Genomic DNA, 18,635 nt, shown 5'->3' on the forward strand with positions numbered 1-18,635 from the left:
GCCCTTGCTCTCTTCATGGGCATGTACACTCGGGACTCAGCAGGATCTTGAGATGTTCACAATGAAAGATCCTGTAAAACCATGTGAAGGCAGAGAATGTAAAGGGTAAAGGGGCCAAACATGCCTTCTCCAGCACTTCTCCCTTTTGTCCAGCCCTATCTTTGATGGATCATGAACAACAGTATTTAGTAAGTGTATAAAACAACAGTGAAGTTCAGAGGTTGGGTGTTTTTCCTACCTCTGTGAACACTTTTAGGTTAAATATATATCATCTTCATTTCCCACCTTAATTAAAAAGACGACTCTTTGACAATTTAGTAGGACTTTGCTTGCTTGGAGCCCCAGTACGCCTTCTTAGAGAAGGCAAGAATCACTGTGGTGGATGTTTCTGGGTTTGTCTCTATTTTATTCTCATTTCCAGCCCTTTCTCTCCTCTACTTCCTTTTGTAAAGGATCTCCAAATAATCAGAAACAACAGAGGCAGCTGTGAATATGTAGTGAGAAAGGAAACGTAAGACAAGCGTCTTCGGCAGAAAGCTGAGTTTGAGAGGGAAGCTCGAGAATATGACCTTGGCTGTGGCAAGTTTGAGGTCCCTTTGGGATATCTGAAGGGAAGTGTGCAGGTCACCATCCCAGAGCAGGGCCTAAGCTAGAGATGCACGTCTGGGAACCATAAAGATGCAGATGACAGTTAAAGATAGATGTAAAAGCCCCAGACAAACTATTATCAAAAAGAATCCAAGAGTATGTTTTATTTAGTTTTAAACTATTTATTTACATAACAATTACATAGTATTTACCTAATCCCAGTCCCCGTTCAGAGCACGTTGAAATGAACTTATTTAAAAGAATAACATTATAAAAAATTTTAAAAGAGTAACACATGATGGTTCAATAGTTTTTCTCTCACAAATTCTAGGAGAGTTTAGATTTTAAAACAGAAATTTTTCTAACTGGCTACCAATTGCAATTGCATTTTCTCTTCTGTTTCCATATCTTACTGCTACCCTACCTTGTTTTACCTTAATAATTGTAATTTATCATTACTCCTCAAACCTTTTCTGTTAAACAAACTTTTCAGGACTAGAGAAGGGACTAGTGGGCATGACCAGAAATTGTCTGCTTGCAATTTCTTTGAAATATTTTGTGCTAAAAATTTGTGATTTTTGCATTCTACTCTATAATACTGTTTGCTTTTGTTGTAATATAAAAATCCTGTTTTAATTACTTTTTTGTCATAGACTTACTGTATCCCATCACCATGTAGGTAGGGGGATATAAAACCTTGGTTAAAGAATTAATTTACATGATCTTGAGTTTATATCATTCCACTTGGGTGCAATCATCACCAAAAAATAAGTATGATGGAGAAAAGTCTAATGCTTCTTGGATCTCTTGCCTTTATTCTTCTCTCCCCTGCCTGCCTTTTGGTTCTATCATGTACAGCTGGTTACAGCATGATGGTACTAAGCTGCTGATTTCAAAGTTCCTGGGTGGCTGGTTAGCTTTATCCCCCAAAATAATAATAATAATAAAAAAAGAAACTCATGTTCATACTCTAACTCTAGTTGGGCTTATTCAGTAAATAGAAACAGTTTGTCAGCAGAACCCATTCTTATTTTTAAGAAAATAACTTTAGGTTAATTTCCTGTTAGGAATCACACTAGTTTTTATGCATGTGTGTTGGGGTAAGGTGGTAGGTGCAAGTATAGTTGTAAGCAGAAGAAAGGAAGCTAATATCCATCATTTAATATTTGTTAAATATTAAATGATATAATAAGCTAATATCCATCAAAGTTCCACTCATTGTGTCTGATAAAAATGTTAAGAGGAAGAGCTTTTAGGAAATACTGGGTTTATGTACCTGTTTATATATTTGTGTCCTTGTAAATAACAGCAAACACTCAACACAGCACTTACCAGGCACTTTTCTTTATTATATATGAATGCATTTACTTTTCAGAACAACCTCGATATTTCATTTTTATTCTGATTCTGCAGAATAATAATTAAATAACTTCCTCAAGAACATATAGTGAGTGGCAGAACTACTATATCCATGCAGTCTGACCCCAGAATCATTTTAGCTGTATTTATAAAAATTTAAGGCTATATTGCATATAGCCTCCAGCATATGCACTCTGCTTAGTCACTCAGTGGTTTCCAACTCTTTGTGACCCCATGGACTGTAGCTCTCCAGACTCCTCTGTCCATGGGGATTCTCCAGGTAAGAATACTGAAGTGGGTTGCCATGCCCTCCTCCAGGGGATTTTCCCAACCCAGGTCTCGCCCATTGCAGGCAGAATCTTTACCATCTGAGGCACCAGGGGATCCTGTATAACAAGTGCTCAATAAATACTCGTTAAATAAATGATGTGTAGCACAGGAGTTGGTAGAGAGACACACACTTTTAGGAATCTTTGGAAACAGGATCTTAAGACAACAATGAGCTATTTAGAAAACACAGACCCACTTTCTTCTGCTCGTGTAATGACCTAAGCCATACCGTGTGTGTACATGCAAATGGCTTATCGTATTGACCCAGCATGGGTAATGTGTTCATTTGTTTAATCGCTCAGAATTCTATTCAGAGCCTTCTCTGCGAGACAGCCATGGTTTGATACACAGATAAGGGAAAAAATGGTCTTTTTTTTTTTTCCTAGCAGTGATAAGCTCACACAGGAAATGATTTGCACAAACTCACTATAAAACATAATGAAGAACATCTTAAGTACCATGTTAAAAGTACAAATAAAATGTTGTAGATTCTAAGAAGAAAGATCTCTCACAGCAGTAAGAGTTAGAGAATATTTCATGAGAGAAAGCTATCTGAAATAGGAGTAGAATTTTAATAGAAACAGTCAAATACCCATCACAGGAACCAGCGTGTAGCAGGTGCTAAGGAAACGGTAGTTCCCTTGTTTGTTTTTAAGCAGTAAAATCAAATCCAAATACGAAAGACAATTGTATTTTTTGTTCTGTCAGGTTATTCCTACACCAGATCACAAATGCACTGTTCTCAGTGTACTTAAAAACACAGACTCGTGTGGAGAGCAAGGTTTCCAACTCCTCTGCTTAGAGGCATGTGACTGAAAGCAGTTCACTTCTCTACAGCCCAGAGATAAGATCCCAGGACAAATCATATTTTTTAGGTACCTAAACAGTCACTTCATCTCCCTAACAAAGGGGTTAAGGTTGACCATTCGCATAGTTCAGCCTCTAATTATGATTTTCAAGTTCAAGTTTCCAATATTCTTCTGTGTTGGTCAGGTTTTTCAAGACTGAGCAACCCCTCTGCAGAACAAGAGCTTTGGAGAATCTGGGGATGAGGGAGGCAGCAAGTTGGAGAAACTGCCCTATGATTCTGCCATGTCAAGAATCACTACTACAGGCCCCCTGCTGCCGCTGCCTCCCCAGGCCCAAGTGAAAACAAATCCCAAGGGCTCCTCTGTGATCAAAAGAAGCAGTATTGACAGCTTTTTTATAAAGGGAGATTTTTATGGTAACTCTGCTAAAGTGAACTTCCAGCTTCCATAAAAACAGTTGCCAGGGGCTCTGCTTCAGAGAGAGAGTGGATCCACAGAACTCCCTTAGGTCCTATTGTATCCAGTGCTTTTGGTGACTTGATGATATAAAGGAATTTAAAAAAATACTCATTAAATTTGAAAGTGATAAGAGATCAAAAAAGAAGATTTTAGACTCCTTTTAAAAACAGCAAAACCTGAGATGATCTCATGTAAACTCCGTCAAAAGAGATTAAAGACCTTTCTCCTTCCTAGCTACTTCTTCTAAGAGTTAAAGAATAGTTTGTCCTAACTTCAAAGTCAAATTAACATCAACTTTGAAGACAACACTTCTTAAGCCATTCCCATATGCTCAAGGCCTTCAGTATCTTTTAATATCCAAATGAAATTCACAGACATTTTGAATAGTAACAAAGCAGAATACGTAAAGAACATCTTCTGTATACTCACCTGATTTTGCCTATGAGGCAATATAATTATAGCCACTGAATGTATATTCGGGTTGTTAAACCTGGGGATATATGTTTATACAGGATAATGCTCTTTTAAAGCCAGATTAACTGTGTAAAGAAACTCCTGTGGCTTTCTTCTGTTCAGAATCCCTTTCCCCCAGATATGAATGTAACGTTTTGTTTTGCGTTTTTAACGTATACATCGCACCCCTTCTTTTCAGTGCCCAAGGTAAGATGTAAACAGGGATGTCAAGTGGGACTAGGATTAGGCATCATCTCTGGGTAGTTTCACAGCTCTAGGGTAGTGTGCTCCAGGGAGTGTGAGCTCGTGAAACAGCGTGGCACGCTCGTTCTCTAAGGAGTACAGCTGATCCAGGCCGGCTTGACCTCGGAGCCCAGGGGACTCGACCCGGTGAAGAACTCGGTTGGAGCTGCAGTGCCAGAGACCAGATGAATCCTATCACGTGCGGCCATTATGGGGCTGAAGATTATTTCCAATTAATCTTTGATCCTCTGAGGTATCACATTTCCCAAATCTACGTGCCCATAAGGGAGCCAGTGAAGGTCTGAAACGAACGATTGACCTAATCCTTGAACACCGTGGCAGGCCTTCTGCTTATGAAGCGCTGTCATTCTACACAGAAACAGTTGTCTACGCTTTTCCTAGCCGAAGTGAAATAATGAGGCAAACTTAAGTACCTTTACAGTCTCATTTTGATGCTTGTTTTACTCGCAGTATATTTACTGTTTTAGGAGCCCCTCAAGATGTACCACCTTCGGACGTGTTTTCTCAGATGCTGAAATCTTGAGTAAAGATAAACGGACTTCTGTTAAATCAGAAAATTAAATACTGTCTCATTCTACACCTTAAGTGCTAATGATAAAATGCATTTTCTTGCTTTCTATTTCTCTCAGAAATTGAATGTCCTGTGAATCTGCCTCTCCATTGTTCTTTTTTAATAGGCATGTCCAGACATCCTCCAGCTCCCGAGATCCCTACGTTTTATCCCCTGTCTCCAGGTGGTGTTGGACAGATAACCCCACCTCTTGGCTGGTAAGATCCTTCTTGCAACCTGCAGCCAGACGTCTGATATCTCCTACTCCCCATTTATGGAAATTAGCTTTATGAATAATAACACTTGTGGAGTTAAAGAAACTTCAACACACAAGGTGCTAACTTTATTTCATTTCAATTTAAAAGATTAAAAAACATACAGACTTTGAAATGGACTGAGTCCGTTTGCTAATATGTGTAGAAAATGACTGTGTAGCATTTGCTTTGAAGCTTATAGTTTTATGGATTCAATTTGTGGCTCTGGGCATTTACTATGCCTGTACAAAGTGTTCACTGTGGTTTTTCTTTTCTAGTTCTTTATGAACAACTTATATTTTTGAAGCATAACCTTAGATATATTGAATATCGATCTTTGCTTATAAATGGGCAAGTGATGTAAATGACAAATAACTGTAACAAATGCAAAAGCATCTTTTGAATTTTAATAAAGTAAGTACCAGTTTGAGTTCAGAGGAGTGAAAAACTGATGAATGGGCTTTATCCTTTCAGAATCCAAATGTTCTCTATTTTTGTTGTTTCTGAAAGATCCATACCACTGTTTTCAGGTTTTGTTTTTTTTTTAAATTATAAAGGTAAAGGAAAAGAAATGTATTTAGAGAAGAATCACTTCATACAGTGGAGCCTGTTTCTATCATTTTATTGTTAGTTAGCACATAGCTTTCCCTGCCCTCACTCCCACCCCTCGCCCCACTGCTCACTCCACAGACAAAGGGCTGCACCTTCAGCAAACGTTTTCTCTCCTTTCTTCCCTGACTGTGTGTCCTTGCAGACCCCTGGCAAAAGCCCCAGTTTCCCTTCCTCACATCCTTACATTATCTCCTCTTCATAAGGAGGGCTTATCCTGCCATGGATATTCCAGCTTTCTCTCTTCTCTTTAGCATTAACTTTCTCAGTCAATAACTCTGTTTGGACTTAATTGATTATGCGAACACTTCCAAACCTACATCAGTTATTCTGTCTGAACTTACCTACTTAAGGGCAATAATCCTGGGCTGAGTTCCATCAGTGGCATCTGGAAATAAAGACTTTGTAAATGAAAAATGTGACATGTAGGAAAAACAGAGGGAGAGATGGAATTCTCAGAGCAGAGAGAAAATAACTCCATGAATTGATCTTTTATTTCTTGCCTGCAGCATGGGTGTAAGGGTGGGAGGTGGGGTGCAGGGTTTTCAAAAATGTGTTCATTTTTATATAAACTTTTATTTCCTCCTTTCTTCCCTTCCCTGAAGTTCTCAAAGATTCTGATAAAGAATCCGTTATCCTAAAAAGAATAGTTCACAATTCTCAGGTTCTGTTATATTCACTAAGAGCTGTTCACATGCCTACTTTGTGCAAAGCATCAGTGGGGCTGGAGAGGGGCAGGGGTAGAAAACGAGCCACCCATGGACTGCAGCGGGAGGGTTCCTTCAAGGCACTAGTGATGCTTGGGGTGGGCGGAGGGTGAGGAAGGGAAGCAGCTGGGTGAGTGAGCAGTACCCCCTCGTAACACGCCCCAGATTCTGGTTGAGGACCTCCCCTCATCAAACTCTTGTTGCTGGTTGGTAACTCATGTTTTGTCATTGATGGGTTCCTCTCTTCTGTGACCTCAGGCAAGGTCAGCCTGTATATCCCATCACGGGAGGCTTCAGGCAGCCCTACCCATCCTCACTGTCAGTCGACACTTCCATGTCCAGGTAGGTGGAGGTGGAACCGGGCGCGCCAGGACAGGCTGCTCTTGCGCGCTTGCGTCTTGTGCGCCTCTGCTTGCCTCTCGGCCCGGCGGGCGCACAGCTCAGCCCGCGTCTGTCTGCGCAGGGTGCCTGGCTCCCACACTAGGCGTCCTGGGGAGTCCCGGGAAGGAGCCAGACTCCACGCCCCACAGCACCAGCCACACCCGTCAGGCAGACGGACTCAGCCACCCTGGAGACCGTACCTCCAAAAGACTTCGCCGCCCCCCGACGGCGGGAGGAGAAACGCCCCCAGAGGGGACATCATAGGAAGAGCTTGTTCAATTCAAAACATGCTGAGGGTGGGTCAGCGGGAGAATACAGACTGGCTTTTTTTTCTTTTTTTCTTCTGTGAGGAAGGTTGTCTCAGTTTCATGTGACGGTGTCTGAAAAGGCCCAGGTAGTCTAGAGCCTTCCTGGACCGAGGCTGTGGGAAGAGAAGGAACGGGGCTTCCGGGCTGTCAGGCCGAACGGGCTGTGTGTCCTAGTGTGTGAATCAGGCCCTGTGTGGACGTAGTGGTGTGAAGCTCTGCGAGGTCTGCTGTGCCACACCGCTCTGTGTAACGCTTTTGCCTCTGGAAAGGACGGCTTTTGTGCCCTGTGCTTGATGTACACACACATTTGTGGTGTATCATCTGTGTGTTCAATGTGGCTTTTTCAAGGGAGCTAGCATTAACATGCTGGAAGTCAAACTGTTGGGTTAGTAACTGGTTGTGAATCTTAACTTTTTAATATATGTATGAAATTTGCAGTTTTCTGTGGTGAATTTCAGCTTTTTCAAAAATCATTTTATTCAATAAATTGTACACCTAACTGGTTGAGAGGGAATGAAATTAATATCCTTCCTCCTAAATATATTTTATACATATATTTTTACAGTGTATAAGAATTGTGTGATGATAGGATTTTCTCATAGGCAAATAACCAGCATCACATATTTTTGCAAATAGTCCATTTAGCAAGCATCATAATTTGATCAAGTGTTTGTATTTTTCCCATGCCTCCTTAATTTTTAAAGATTTGTTTCTGAAATATTACATATCCAAGCAGAGTCCCTTCTTTCCTTCCCAGAAGAAGGAATTAACTGTACAGACGGTGATGAAAGACCTGAGAATGTTTTTTGTTGAACTACATGTTTACTTTAAAACAGTTTGAAAGCAGAAATTTCTAAAGCATATCCAGATTTATCAAAGAGCTTGTTGAAAGTACTGTCTTTGTTTTATTTTTCTTGCATGGCAGTTTCCCTCCTTTGTGTTGGATGGTGGTGGATATTTTGAGATTTTTTTTAATGCTCTATAAGCATACTCTGGGAAAAAGCCTTTATTTGAGCTTGTGTAGTTTTTACCTTGAAGCAGAGCTGTATCCTTCCCTTTAATTAAATTATTCCCCTTAATTTTGTTATCAATTTTCCATGAGGCTAGATCTCTCAGACACTACCTTCTTTATGTGCAGAAAATTATTTGGTATGATGCTGATGGCAGCCTTATTAAATCAGAGACTGAACAAATCTTCCTGCCCCTTGTCTGCTCAGTTGCTCTCTCCCGATATTAGGGGAAAAGCCAACAGGAGAAGACTTAATCTGAAGGTCCACTTAGGGATGTAGGCAGAGATTTAAAAAGATGATGTCTGTAGATTTTAACATCATTTTAAACAGCTAAGTCTTCATAAAATATTCTATTTCCAGTAATTATTCTTACTGAAATTCTTCTCTGAAAACTGCTTTGCAAGAAAAGTGACTCACCTTTTTTTAAAAATCCTATTGCCTAGAGCCCTCCCAGGAAAAATGCCAGATTCCACCATTAGCTTGAAAAAAAAATCTGTTAGGTGGTGTGTAATTATAAATATTTTCCACCTGAATACAGAGAGAAAAGAAATTAATCATCAGCCTGCTCTTATAGTTAATATGTCTGTGTGTGAAGACGTGTTTTTACTCTCAGCCAATAGCAGTTAGTGAGTTGTTTCAAAATTCCATCCAGCTCTTGCTACAGCAGTACATTTTGTTTTCTCGACTTTCCTTCTTTCAGGTTTTCTCATCATATGATTCCTGGTCCTCCTGGTCCCCACACAACTGGCATCCCTCATCCAGCCATCGTAACGCCTCAGGTCAAACAGGAACACCCCCACACTGACAGTGACCTAATGCACGTGTAAGTGCGCCTCTCTCTCCACCTGTGAACGCCTTATGGTACCAAGGACTTAAACCCCACCGTTTCTCCTTTGCTATTGTCGAATCTTACCCCTATCTGTTATCCTGAAAGTCAGTGTAGCTCCACCTTGAAAGCTCTGCCCCTGAGGACACGGAGCAGCTTGATTCTCAGTGCTCTGATTTGGTTCTGAGATGGAAAAGGAGCACGAATCTCAAAAGATGAAGGGAAACCCACTAAAGAGAAGAGATCTTCAGAGCGGAGAGGCTGAAGAAACGGAGCTGTTCAGCCATTTAGTGCAAGGCTTGAACTGGGTTCCCACTCTTGGGGACCATGAGCGTGAAGTAGATTGGGGGGTTCAGTGCATTTCCTCCTAGAAATAGTCACCCTGCCTCTGCATCAAGGCTTTGGAAGCACTGAATTGAAAGGAAGGGGGCAAAGCAAAACCCAGGATTTCCTGTCGGACCAGGGTTGTTGCAGGCTGTTACAGCACAGCTGAATTCTCCCAAAAGATTAGTAATTAATTGAATTTCTTAATCTAGAGTTTGTACTGGAACAGAAGGAATGCGGTGGCAGGGAGCATGTGAACACTGTCCATAAGACCCCTGCAAGTACAGGCAAAGCCAGTGTGCATTTGTCTGGGGGAGAGAGCCTAAGGTTTCATTAGCTTCTCAGAGGAGCCCTGACCCACAGACGTTAAGAACGTCAGTTCTAGAGGAGGACTGACTACCTGCACTGTATGTTCAGCTTTTCCTAAGGTGACCAGGGAGCATCTAAAATCTAGATGCAGCGTCTTCACAAGCCCATTTCTGTGTTGGGTTCAACCCTTCTATAGCTATAGGTAAGCTTTCGCAAACCAAAGGATCCTTATTTATCAACAGTAGATGGGTCACTCTTTTTAAGTAGACAGTGTCCTGGGGGCTGTTAGAGAGCCCAGAGGGTGGTCCCAGCCTGAGGTGGACTCATGATAGAAGCGGATGCTCTGCTCCTCCTCCCATCTCTTCCTGATTCGTCTAACCCCTTCCCCACTCCCAACTTTTAGGAAGCCTCAGCATGAACAGAGAAAGGAGCAGGAGCCAAAAAGACCTCACATTAAAAAGCCTCTGAATGCTTTTATGTTATACATGAAAGAAATGAGAGCGAATGTCGTAGCTGAGTGTACTCTAAAGGAAAGTGCAGCTATCAACCAGATTCTAGGCAGAAGGGTAAGTAGTGGGATGGTATGTAAATGTTTATGGTAACCGTGGAACTGGTTCGTTAACAGCTGCCCAAATGCACTTACACATCAGGTAGTCATAGAACCATCTGTATAGTCACCAGTCACTTGGGGAGTAACAGAGAGCGCATGACAACCTTTAACAGAAATGATATAATGCATTGTATCAACAACTGAGATTGTATCTGGCACTTGGAACATTTCCTGTAAATGATAACTATTTTCCTATTATTATACTTTAAATGAGTATATCTGGAGTGTCTTTTATGTGCCAGGCAGTGTAGTAAGCATTACATAATTATTGCGGAGTAAAATAGATGTAGTCTTCACCTTCACAGATCTTGAAGTTTTGTGACAGGATACTGATATGAAATAATTCCTTATTATATATACAATTAAAATTGTGATAAATACTGTCAATATGAAGAGCAAGAATCAGAGAATAATGGAGGTGGGGCGGGGCTAGGGAATGGCCTCCTGAGAAAGTAGTTGAGAGATGAGTGGGGTTAACCCCTGATGAAGGGGGTGAGGTGGACTCTTCCCCACATGAAGCAGTGTGTGTGTGTGTGTGTGTGTGTGTGTGTGTGTGTGTGCAGACTCTAAAGCAAGAAAGCAGGGAGCTACAGCAAGCCCTCTGGGGCCAGCCATGTTTCTGGATAAACCCTGGCAGTCAGCAGTGGCTGCTCCTTCCAAGATGTAAGCAGATCATTCTTCCTTAAAGCTTTACATAGAAGAATTGGTGTGGGCCGGAGAAGTCTTAATTCTGGAAGCATTGTTCTCTGATTCTCCAGGTGTACATGGGCCAGGTTTCTCGATTGCCCTCCCTTTCTGTTGATGTTGTTGCTTCTTTCACCCATGCGGAGATATTTTTCTGAGTACCTGTCATGTCCCAGGCACTAGACTTGTAACTAGGACAGACACTCTTAGATTTCTTTGTCCAGCCACCAGCCCAGAAACGAGTCAGTCCGTCCCAGTACTTTTCTCAGGGTTGAAATGGGTTTAGTTGGGTATCTGAAGGGTGGTGGAGAAAATTGGAATTTTTCTCATTGAATTGCATTTTACTATAATTCCATTGAAGTTTTAGAAATGCTTCAGCTTAACTTGTATGATGCTCCTCATATATGTGTGGTGACTTCTTAAAATATGATCTTGTGTATTTGTTTTTGCAAACTCTCAAGAAATTCATGGTTTGCAAATGAACATTCAGAAGAAGGAAGGTTTTGACAACCTTTGTGGGACTTAAAGGTCATGTTTTAGCTGCTGCTGCTGATCATTTTCATCGTGTTTGTTAAAAACCTCATACATTTCAGCATCCATGACAGAAAACATTAGGAGATTTCCAGTCCATGTGAGGAAAGCAGATGGCGGAGAGCAGGCATTGTTGAATTATAGATTCCTGTTGGATGGCATAAAAACACAGCTATTTCCAATCTTCAAGACCCCAGGTTTCGGGGGTAGGATGTGGTGGTAGATTATAGCTCTTTTGGTGCCCTGTGTACAATACTCTATCTCCCTGTGGATTCTTAAACACTTAATAACAATAATTACAATGATTTTCAAAGCCAGATCATAGCAGATGAGTGATTCCCATCATTTTTTTTCCCCTTGACCCTTCAAAAGAAGAAATTAGAGGAAAAGAAGGGTTCTTTTTTCAGCTTGTGTAAAACACTTACTTTTTTTTTCTTTCCCCCAAGTTAAAGGTCCATGGTCCTCCAGTGGGAATTATTTTCCTGCTCAAGAGAGTTAAGGATATGATATGGACGTATGCTTCCTATTTTTAATGCACATTTCCAACAGTTGCTACTTTCTCAGCTCCCTTAACAATCCCCAGATCAGAGCATGTGTCCTAAAGGATGGTTCTCATTTAGGGTCTCTCTCTGTCTTTGATTTGGACACCTGTTTCTATTTATAGGTCTCTGAGATCTTTGATTAAGATCAGGTTTTCTATCCTTTCATAACTCCCCTCTGGCAGGATAGTTCTTGCTAGTTCTTTAAAGTTCCTAGCTTTAAAATCATGAAGTTTTACACTAGGATAATTAGAATTCTTAATAATGGATTTGAAATTCATCCTGGAACATTTTATCTTTTGATTTTTACTCACCTTTATCTCTAACATAGAAATGTTCATTCATATGAATGACTCCAGTTTTCTTCTTCATACTATAAATAATAATAAAATAAATATTATTTTAAGGTTTTTCTTTTTCAGACCTTCTAGACTATTAAAAGAAGTCCATTTATTGCATATTTATTGTCAGAATTTCTAAATCTTGGAACTGTGTTAAGTTTCTTCAAATGGGTATTTTCCCAACAACTTGATGAATCTTTCAGTAAGCAAAAGAGATGGAAAAACGCTTTTAGTCAATATGTGTTTCAGAAATGCCTGTTAAGATCATCTTTTTACCTTTGAATCAGACTTTGCTTTTGTTTTTAACATAAAACTTTAATATATCATAATTTTACTTAACTGTTTTACTCTAGTAAATGATGCTTCATTTGTGAGTTGAGTTTGTGAATTATAAATCTCTAGGAGCTAAAAGCAGTTGAAAAGGCAGGTAAACAGTTTAGTTTGTGGTCTGTTTTTTAACTTTGAATTTTGCTCAGTTTTGTTAGCTGGGGTCTTGTCAACCTAAATTTCCTGCTGTAACTGAAAAATTCCTGCTTGTTTAACCGGTTGTTTGGGTAGAAGACCCAACCTCCATACGTATTTTGGGAGATAAGTTTTATTTACTAGTCCAGATAAAATGTATCTCTATACTGACATATTTGGAGAAGGCAATGGCACCCCACTCCAGTACTCTTGCCTGGAAAATCCCATGGACAGAGGAGCCTGGTAGGCTGCAAGTCCATGGGGTCGCTAAGGGTCAGACATGACTGAGCGCCTTCACTTTCACTTTTCACTCTCATGCATTGGAGAAGGAAATGGCAACCCACTCCAGTGTTCTTGCCTGGAGAATCCCAGGGACGGGGGAGCCTGGTGGGCTGCCATCTATGGGGTCGCACAGAGTCGGACACGACTGAAGTGACTTAGCAGTAGCAGTAGCACTGACATATTGCAGTAGTATGAGAGATTATTGATCAAATGAATGAACAGATTTACAAAGTAAGACTTCTTATCTTTTTTCTTCTTAGTCTTCTTTTTGTTCCTTTTTGATAATGCTTTGCCTCTTGCCAATCATGTTAGCACCAGAACTATCTAAATACTAATGATGAGTCTTTTTTTTTTCCCTCCCCCAAGGTAGGCTGATCTCTTCCACTGTGCCTGGTGTGGCTTTTTCTCCCCGTGAAGGGCTCTAGGTCAGAACCTCATGTTTAGAAAAGTGGCTTCCCTGGTGGCTCAGCTGGTAAAGACTCTGCCTGCAATGCAGGAGACCTGGGTTGGGAAGATCTCCTGGAGAAGGGAATGCCTGGCTACCCACTCCAGTATCCTGGCTTGGAGAATTCCATGGACTGTATAGTCCATGCGGTCACAGAGAGTTGGACACAACTGAGTGACTTTCACTTTCACTTTCAGTGGACAGAGGCAGTGAGACTTTTCCTGCCTCAGCTTCCACTGCTCCCCAGACATGCCTTCTTAGGCTCAACTTGACTAATTGTGATTACTCTGCTGGTACAAAGAATTATGTCTCAGGTAACTTGTTTCAGGTTTTGTATTTTTTCTATCACCTCCCTATCTGCCCTCCCTCTCCCAACGTTTTTTTTTTTTTAAAGAAAACTATATTATTTGATTTGCCTGTAGGCTCAGGCCAAGTTCCTCTGAGTGTCATGGTTCCTAACTTTACACTTTGCACTTCTCAAGCAATTAAATCATTGTGTCATCAACTTAGAGGCTCTGGCCTTCAAGGGGCGGTTTGAAGGGAGTGGAATCCATTGCCCTGCCTGTGGGTCCCACCACCTCTGGCCCGGAGGCTGGAGGGGAGACTGGGATGAGGCCACAGGCACTTTAGTGCTCTCTTTGAGGTGAGGTCCCCTCCTTTCCAGGGGCAAGGGCAGCAGGTGTTTGTGTCCTTGAGGAGGCACATCCCCTTTGTGCTATAGGGACTGTGTCCTGACCACTGGACCACGGTCATCGAGCACAGCCTCTTCTTGCTCACCGCTCACTTCTTGCTCTCTCTCTCACCTCTCCTTCCTTTCTCCAGTCCAGTCATACCATTCTTTCCATCATTAAAAAAAAAGGCAAGAAGAAAGTAATTAAAATTAATACGCACAGTAGACATGAATGAGAAAGAACCACCCAGCCTTTAACAGGAAGTGAAATAGAAGCAGTACACCCTAGAATTGGGAGCGCTGGAGTGGAAGCGGAACTCATCCAGAGTGTGTGCAGGCACACATGTGTGCAGGCACACATGTGTGCAGGTGCGAGTGGTGTGGGCTCTGGCCCATGCCTCCTACAGCCACTGCCCCTGTGCCGTCACCCCCGGCCAGTGGGTCCCCCAGAGTGCAGCCAGTTCTCTGGGAGTTGCTGACAACAGACCCTGGCATTTGGAAAGTAGGAGGACGCACTGGGAAACTGCTACTGAGGGCCTGGGGTAAGTTTTATGTAAACACACAAAGTGCCAGTGTTGTTGTTCAGTCATGCAGTTGTGTCCGACTCTTTGTGACCCCATGGACTGCAGCGCACCAGGCCTCCCTGTCCCTCATCATCTCCCAAAATTTGTGATGCCATCCAGCCATCTCGTCCTCTGACATCCTCTTCTCCTTCTGCCCTCAGTCTTTCTCAGCATCAGGGACTTTCTCAGTGACTCAGCTCTTCACATCAGATAACCAAAATAGTGGAGCTTCAGCTTCAGCATCTGTCCTTCCAGTGAATATTCTGGGTTGATTTCCCTTAAGATTGACTGCTTTGATCTCCTTTCTGTCCAAGGGACTCTCAGGAGTCTTCTCCAGCACCACAGTTCAAAGGCATCAATTCTTTGACATTCTGCCACCTTTTTTCTTCTTAGAAGAAATGGAGTAGGCCTCATAATCAACAAAAGAGTCTGAAATGCAATTCTTGGGTGCAGTCTCAAAAACGACAGAATGATCTCTGTTCGTTTCCAAGGCAAACCATTCAATATCACAGTAATCCAAGTCTATGCCCCAACCAGTAATGCTGAAGAAGCTGAATTTGAATGGTTCTATGAAGACCTATAAGACCTTCTAGAAATAACACACAAAAAAGATGTATTTTTCATTATAGGGGACTGGAATGCAAAAGTAGGAGATCAAGAGATACCTGGAATAATAGGCAAAATTGCCCTTAGAGTACAGAATGAAGCAGAGCGAAGGCTAACAGCGTTTTGCCAAGAGAACACACTGGTCATAGCAAACACCTTCTTCCAACAACACCAGAGAAGACTCTACACATGGACATCAGCAGATGGTCAATACCAAAATCAGATTGATTATGTTCTTTGCAGCCAAAGAGGGAGAAGCTCTCTACAATCAGCAACAACAAGACTGGGAGCTGACTGTGGCTTAGATCATGAACTCCTTATTGCCAAATTCAGACTTAAATTAAAGACAGTAGGGAAAACCACTGGACCATTCAGGTATGACCTAAATCAAATCCCTTATGATTATACAGTGGAAGTGACAAATAGATTAAAGGGATTAGATCTGATAGAGTGCCTGAAGAACTATGGACAGAGATTCATGACATTGTATAGGAGGCAGTGATCAAGATCATCCCCAAGAGAAAGAAATGCAAAAAGGCAAAATGGTTGTCTGAGGAGGGCTTACAAATAGCTGAGAAAAGAAGAGAAGCTAAAGGCAAAGGAGAAAAGGAAAGATACACCCATTTGAATGCAGAGTTCCAAAGAATAGCTAGGAGAGATAAGAAAGCCTTCCTCAGCGATCCGTGCAAAGTGATAGAGGAAAACAATAGAATGAAAAGACTAAAGATCTCTTCAAGAAAATTAGAGATAACAAGGAAACACTTCATGCAAAGATGGGCACAATAAAGGACAGAAATGGTATGGACCTAACGGAAGCAGAAGATATTAAGAGGTGGCAAGAATACACAAAAGAACTATACAAAAAAGATCTTCATGACCCAAATAACCACAATGGTGTAATCACTCACCTAGAGCCAGTCATCCTGGAATGCGAAGTCAAGTGGGCCTTTAGGAAGCATCACTACGAACAAAGCTAGTGGAAGTGATGGAATTCCAATTGAGCTATATCAAATCCTGAAAGATGATGCTGTGAAAGTGCTGCAGTCAATATGCCAGCAAATCTGGAAAACTCAGCAGTGGCCACAGGACTGGAACAGGCCAGTTTTCATTCCAATCCCAAAGAAAGGCAATGCCAAAGAATGCTCAAACTACCACACAGTTGCACTCATCTCACATGCTAGTAAAGTAATGCTCAAAATTCTACAAGCCAGGCTTCAACAGTGCATGAGCCATGAACTTCCATGATGTTCAAGCTGGTTTTAGAAAAGGCAGAGGAACCAGAGATAAAATTGCCAACATCCGTTGGATCATCGAAAAAGCAAGGAGTTCCAGAAAAACATCTGCTTTATTGACTATGCCAAAGCCTTTGACTGTGCAGATCACAACAAACTGTGGAAAATTCTTCAAGAGATAGGAATACCAGACCACCTGACCTGCCTCCTGAGAAATCTGTATGCAGGTCAGGAAGCAACAGTTAGAACTGGACATGGAACAACATACTGGTTCCCAATAGGGAAAGCAGTCCGTCAAGGCTGTATATCATCACCTGGCTTATTTAACTTATATGCAGAGTACCTCTTGTGAAATCCCAGGCTGGGTGAAGCACAAGCTGGAATCAAGATTCCTGGAAGAAATATCAATAACCTCAGATAGGCAGATGACACCACCCTTATGGCAGAAAGTGAAGAAAAACTAAACAGCCTCTTGATGAAAGTTTGAAAGAGGAGAGTGAAAAAGTTGACTTAAAGCTCAACATTCAGAAAACTAAGATCATGGCATCTGGTCCTATCAATTCATGGCAAATGGATGGGGAAAACAGTGGAAACAGTGAGAGACTTTGATTTTGGGGGCTCCAAAATCACTGCAGATGGTGACTGCAGCCATGAAATTAAAAGACGCTTGCTCCTTGGAAGAAAAGCTATGACCAACCTAGACTGCTGCTGCTGCTAAGTCACTTCAGTTATGTCCGACTCTGTGCGACCCCATAGATGGCAGCCCACCAGGCTCTCCCATCCCTGGGATTCTCCAGGCAAAAAGGCTGGAGTGGGTTGCCATTTCCTTCTCCAAAACCTAGACTAGACAGCATATTAAAAAGCAGAGACATTACTTTGCCAACAAAGATCTGTCTAATCAAAGCTATGGTTTATCCAGTAGTCATGTATGGTTGTGAGAGTTGAACTATACAGAAAGCTGAGCATTGAAGAATTGATGCTTTTGAACTGTGGCACTGGAGAAGACTCTTGAGAATCCCTTGGACTGCAAGAAGATCCAACCAGTCCATCCTAAAGGAAATCAGCCCTGAATATTCATTGGAAGGACTGATGTTGAAGTTGAAACTCCAATACTTTGGCCTTCTGATGAGAAGAACTGACTCATTGGAAAAGACCCTGATGCTGGGAAAGACTGAAGGCAGGAGAAGGGGATGACAGAGGATGAGATGGTTGGATGGCATCACCTACTTGATGGACATGAATTTGAGCAAGCTCCAAGAGTTGGTGATGCACAGGGAAGCCTGGCATGCTGCAATCCATGGGGTCACAAAGAGTCGGACACAACTGAGCAACTGAACTGCCTTCTTTGTGGTCCAGCTTTCACAACCATTTTTGACCATTGCAAAGACTACAGCCTTGACTATACGGACTTGGTTGGCAGAGTTACGTCTCTGCTTTTCAACACCCTGTCTAGGTTTGTCATCGCTTTCCTGCCAAGAAAGCCATCATCTTCTGACTTCATGACTGTAGTCACTGTCCACAGTGATTTTTGACAGACCTAGATCAGGAAATCTGTCACTTTTTCCACCTTTTCCCCTTCTATTTGCCACACAGTAATGGGGCTGGATGCTATGATCTTGGGTTTTTTTTTCTTTAATATTTAGTTTTAAGCTAGCTCTTTGACACTACTCCTTCACCCCCATCAAGAGGCTCTTGGTTCCTCCTCGCTTTCTGCCATTAGAATGATATCATCCGGATATCTGAGGTTGTTGATGCTTCTCCTGCCTATCTTGATTCCAGCTTGTAACTCATCCAGCCCAGCATTTCTCATGATGTGCTCGGTGTATGGTTTAAGCAAACACGGTGACAGCAGACAGCCCTGCTGTACTCCTTTTTTGATCTTGAACCAGTCAGTTATACCATACAGGGTTCAGGCTGCTTAAAATCCCGAACAGTGCCTTGCTGTTTTGCTCTGTATGATCTATAAATATCTGTTACCTAAAGGGAAATGAAAAATTTGCAAGGTGTCAAGTGCTACATTCTCCAAATTAGATCCTTCAGTCTGAAAGTGTAGATGTCAAAATAAATTTAGGCCATGCTCCTTGTTTTCCATCAGAAGAAGACCAAACACAAAGTGTGCGTGGCAATTAT

At 41.8% G+C, this 18,635-nt stretch overlaps 1 protein-coding gene across 2 annotated transcripts in view; it reads left to right on the top strand.

Moving 5' to 3' along the window:
- The window catches only part of LEF1 (lymphoid enhancer binding factor 1), a 120,235-nt gene that overhangs the window by 81,884 nt on the left and 19,716 nt on the right, over window positions 1-18,635 (top strand). Inside the window, exons 5-8 of one of the 2 annotated variants that reach the window (XM_068974889.1) lie at window positions 4,940-5,030; window positions 6,641-6,724; window positions 8,782-8,904; window positions 9,944-10,106. In XM_068974889.1, coding sequence (XP_068830990.1) covers window positions 4,940-5,030; window positions 6,641-6,724; window positions 8,782-8,904; window positions 9,944-10,106 — 461 coding nt within the window. The remainder of the gene's footprint in view (window positions 1-4,939; window positions 5,031-6,640; window positions 6,725-8,781; window positions 8,905-9,943; window positions 10,107-18,635) is intronic. The other variant, XM_068974891.1, reaches the window with a different exon arrangement.

This window comes from Capricornis sumatraensis, chromosome 7 (assembly GCF_032405125.1).
Source record: "Capricornis sumatraensis isolate serow.1 chromosome 7, serow.2, whole genome shotgun sequence".
NCBI classification, from domain to species: Eukaryota; Metazoa; Chordata; class Mammalia; order Artiodactyla; family Bovidae; genus Capricornis; species Capricornis sumatraensis.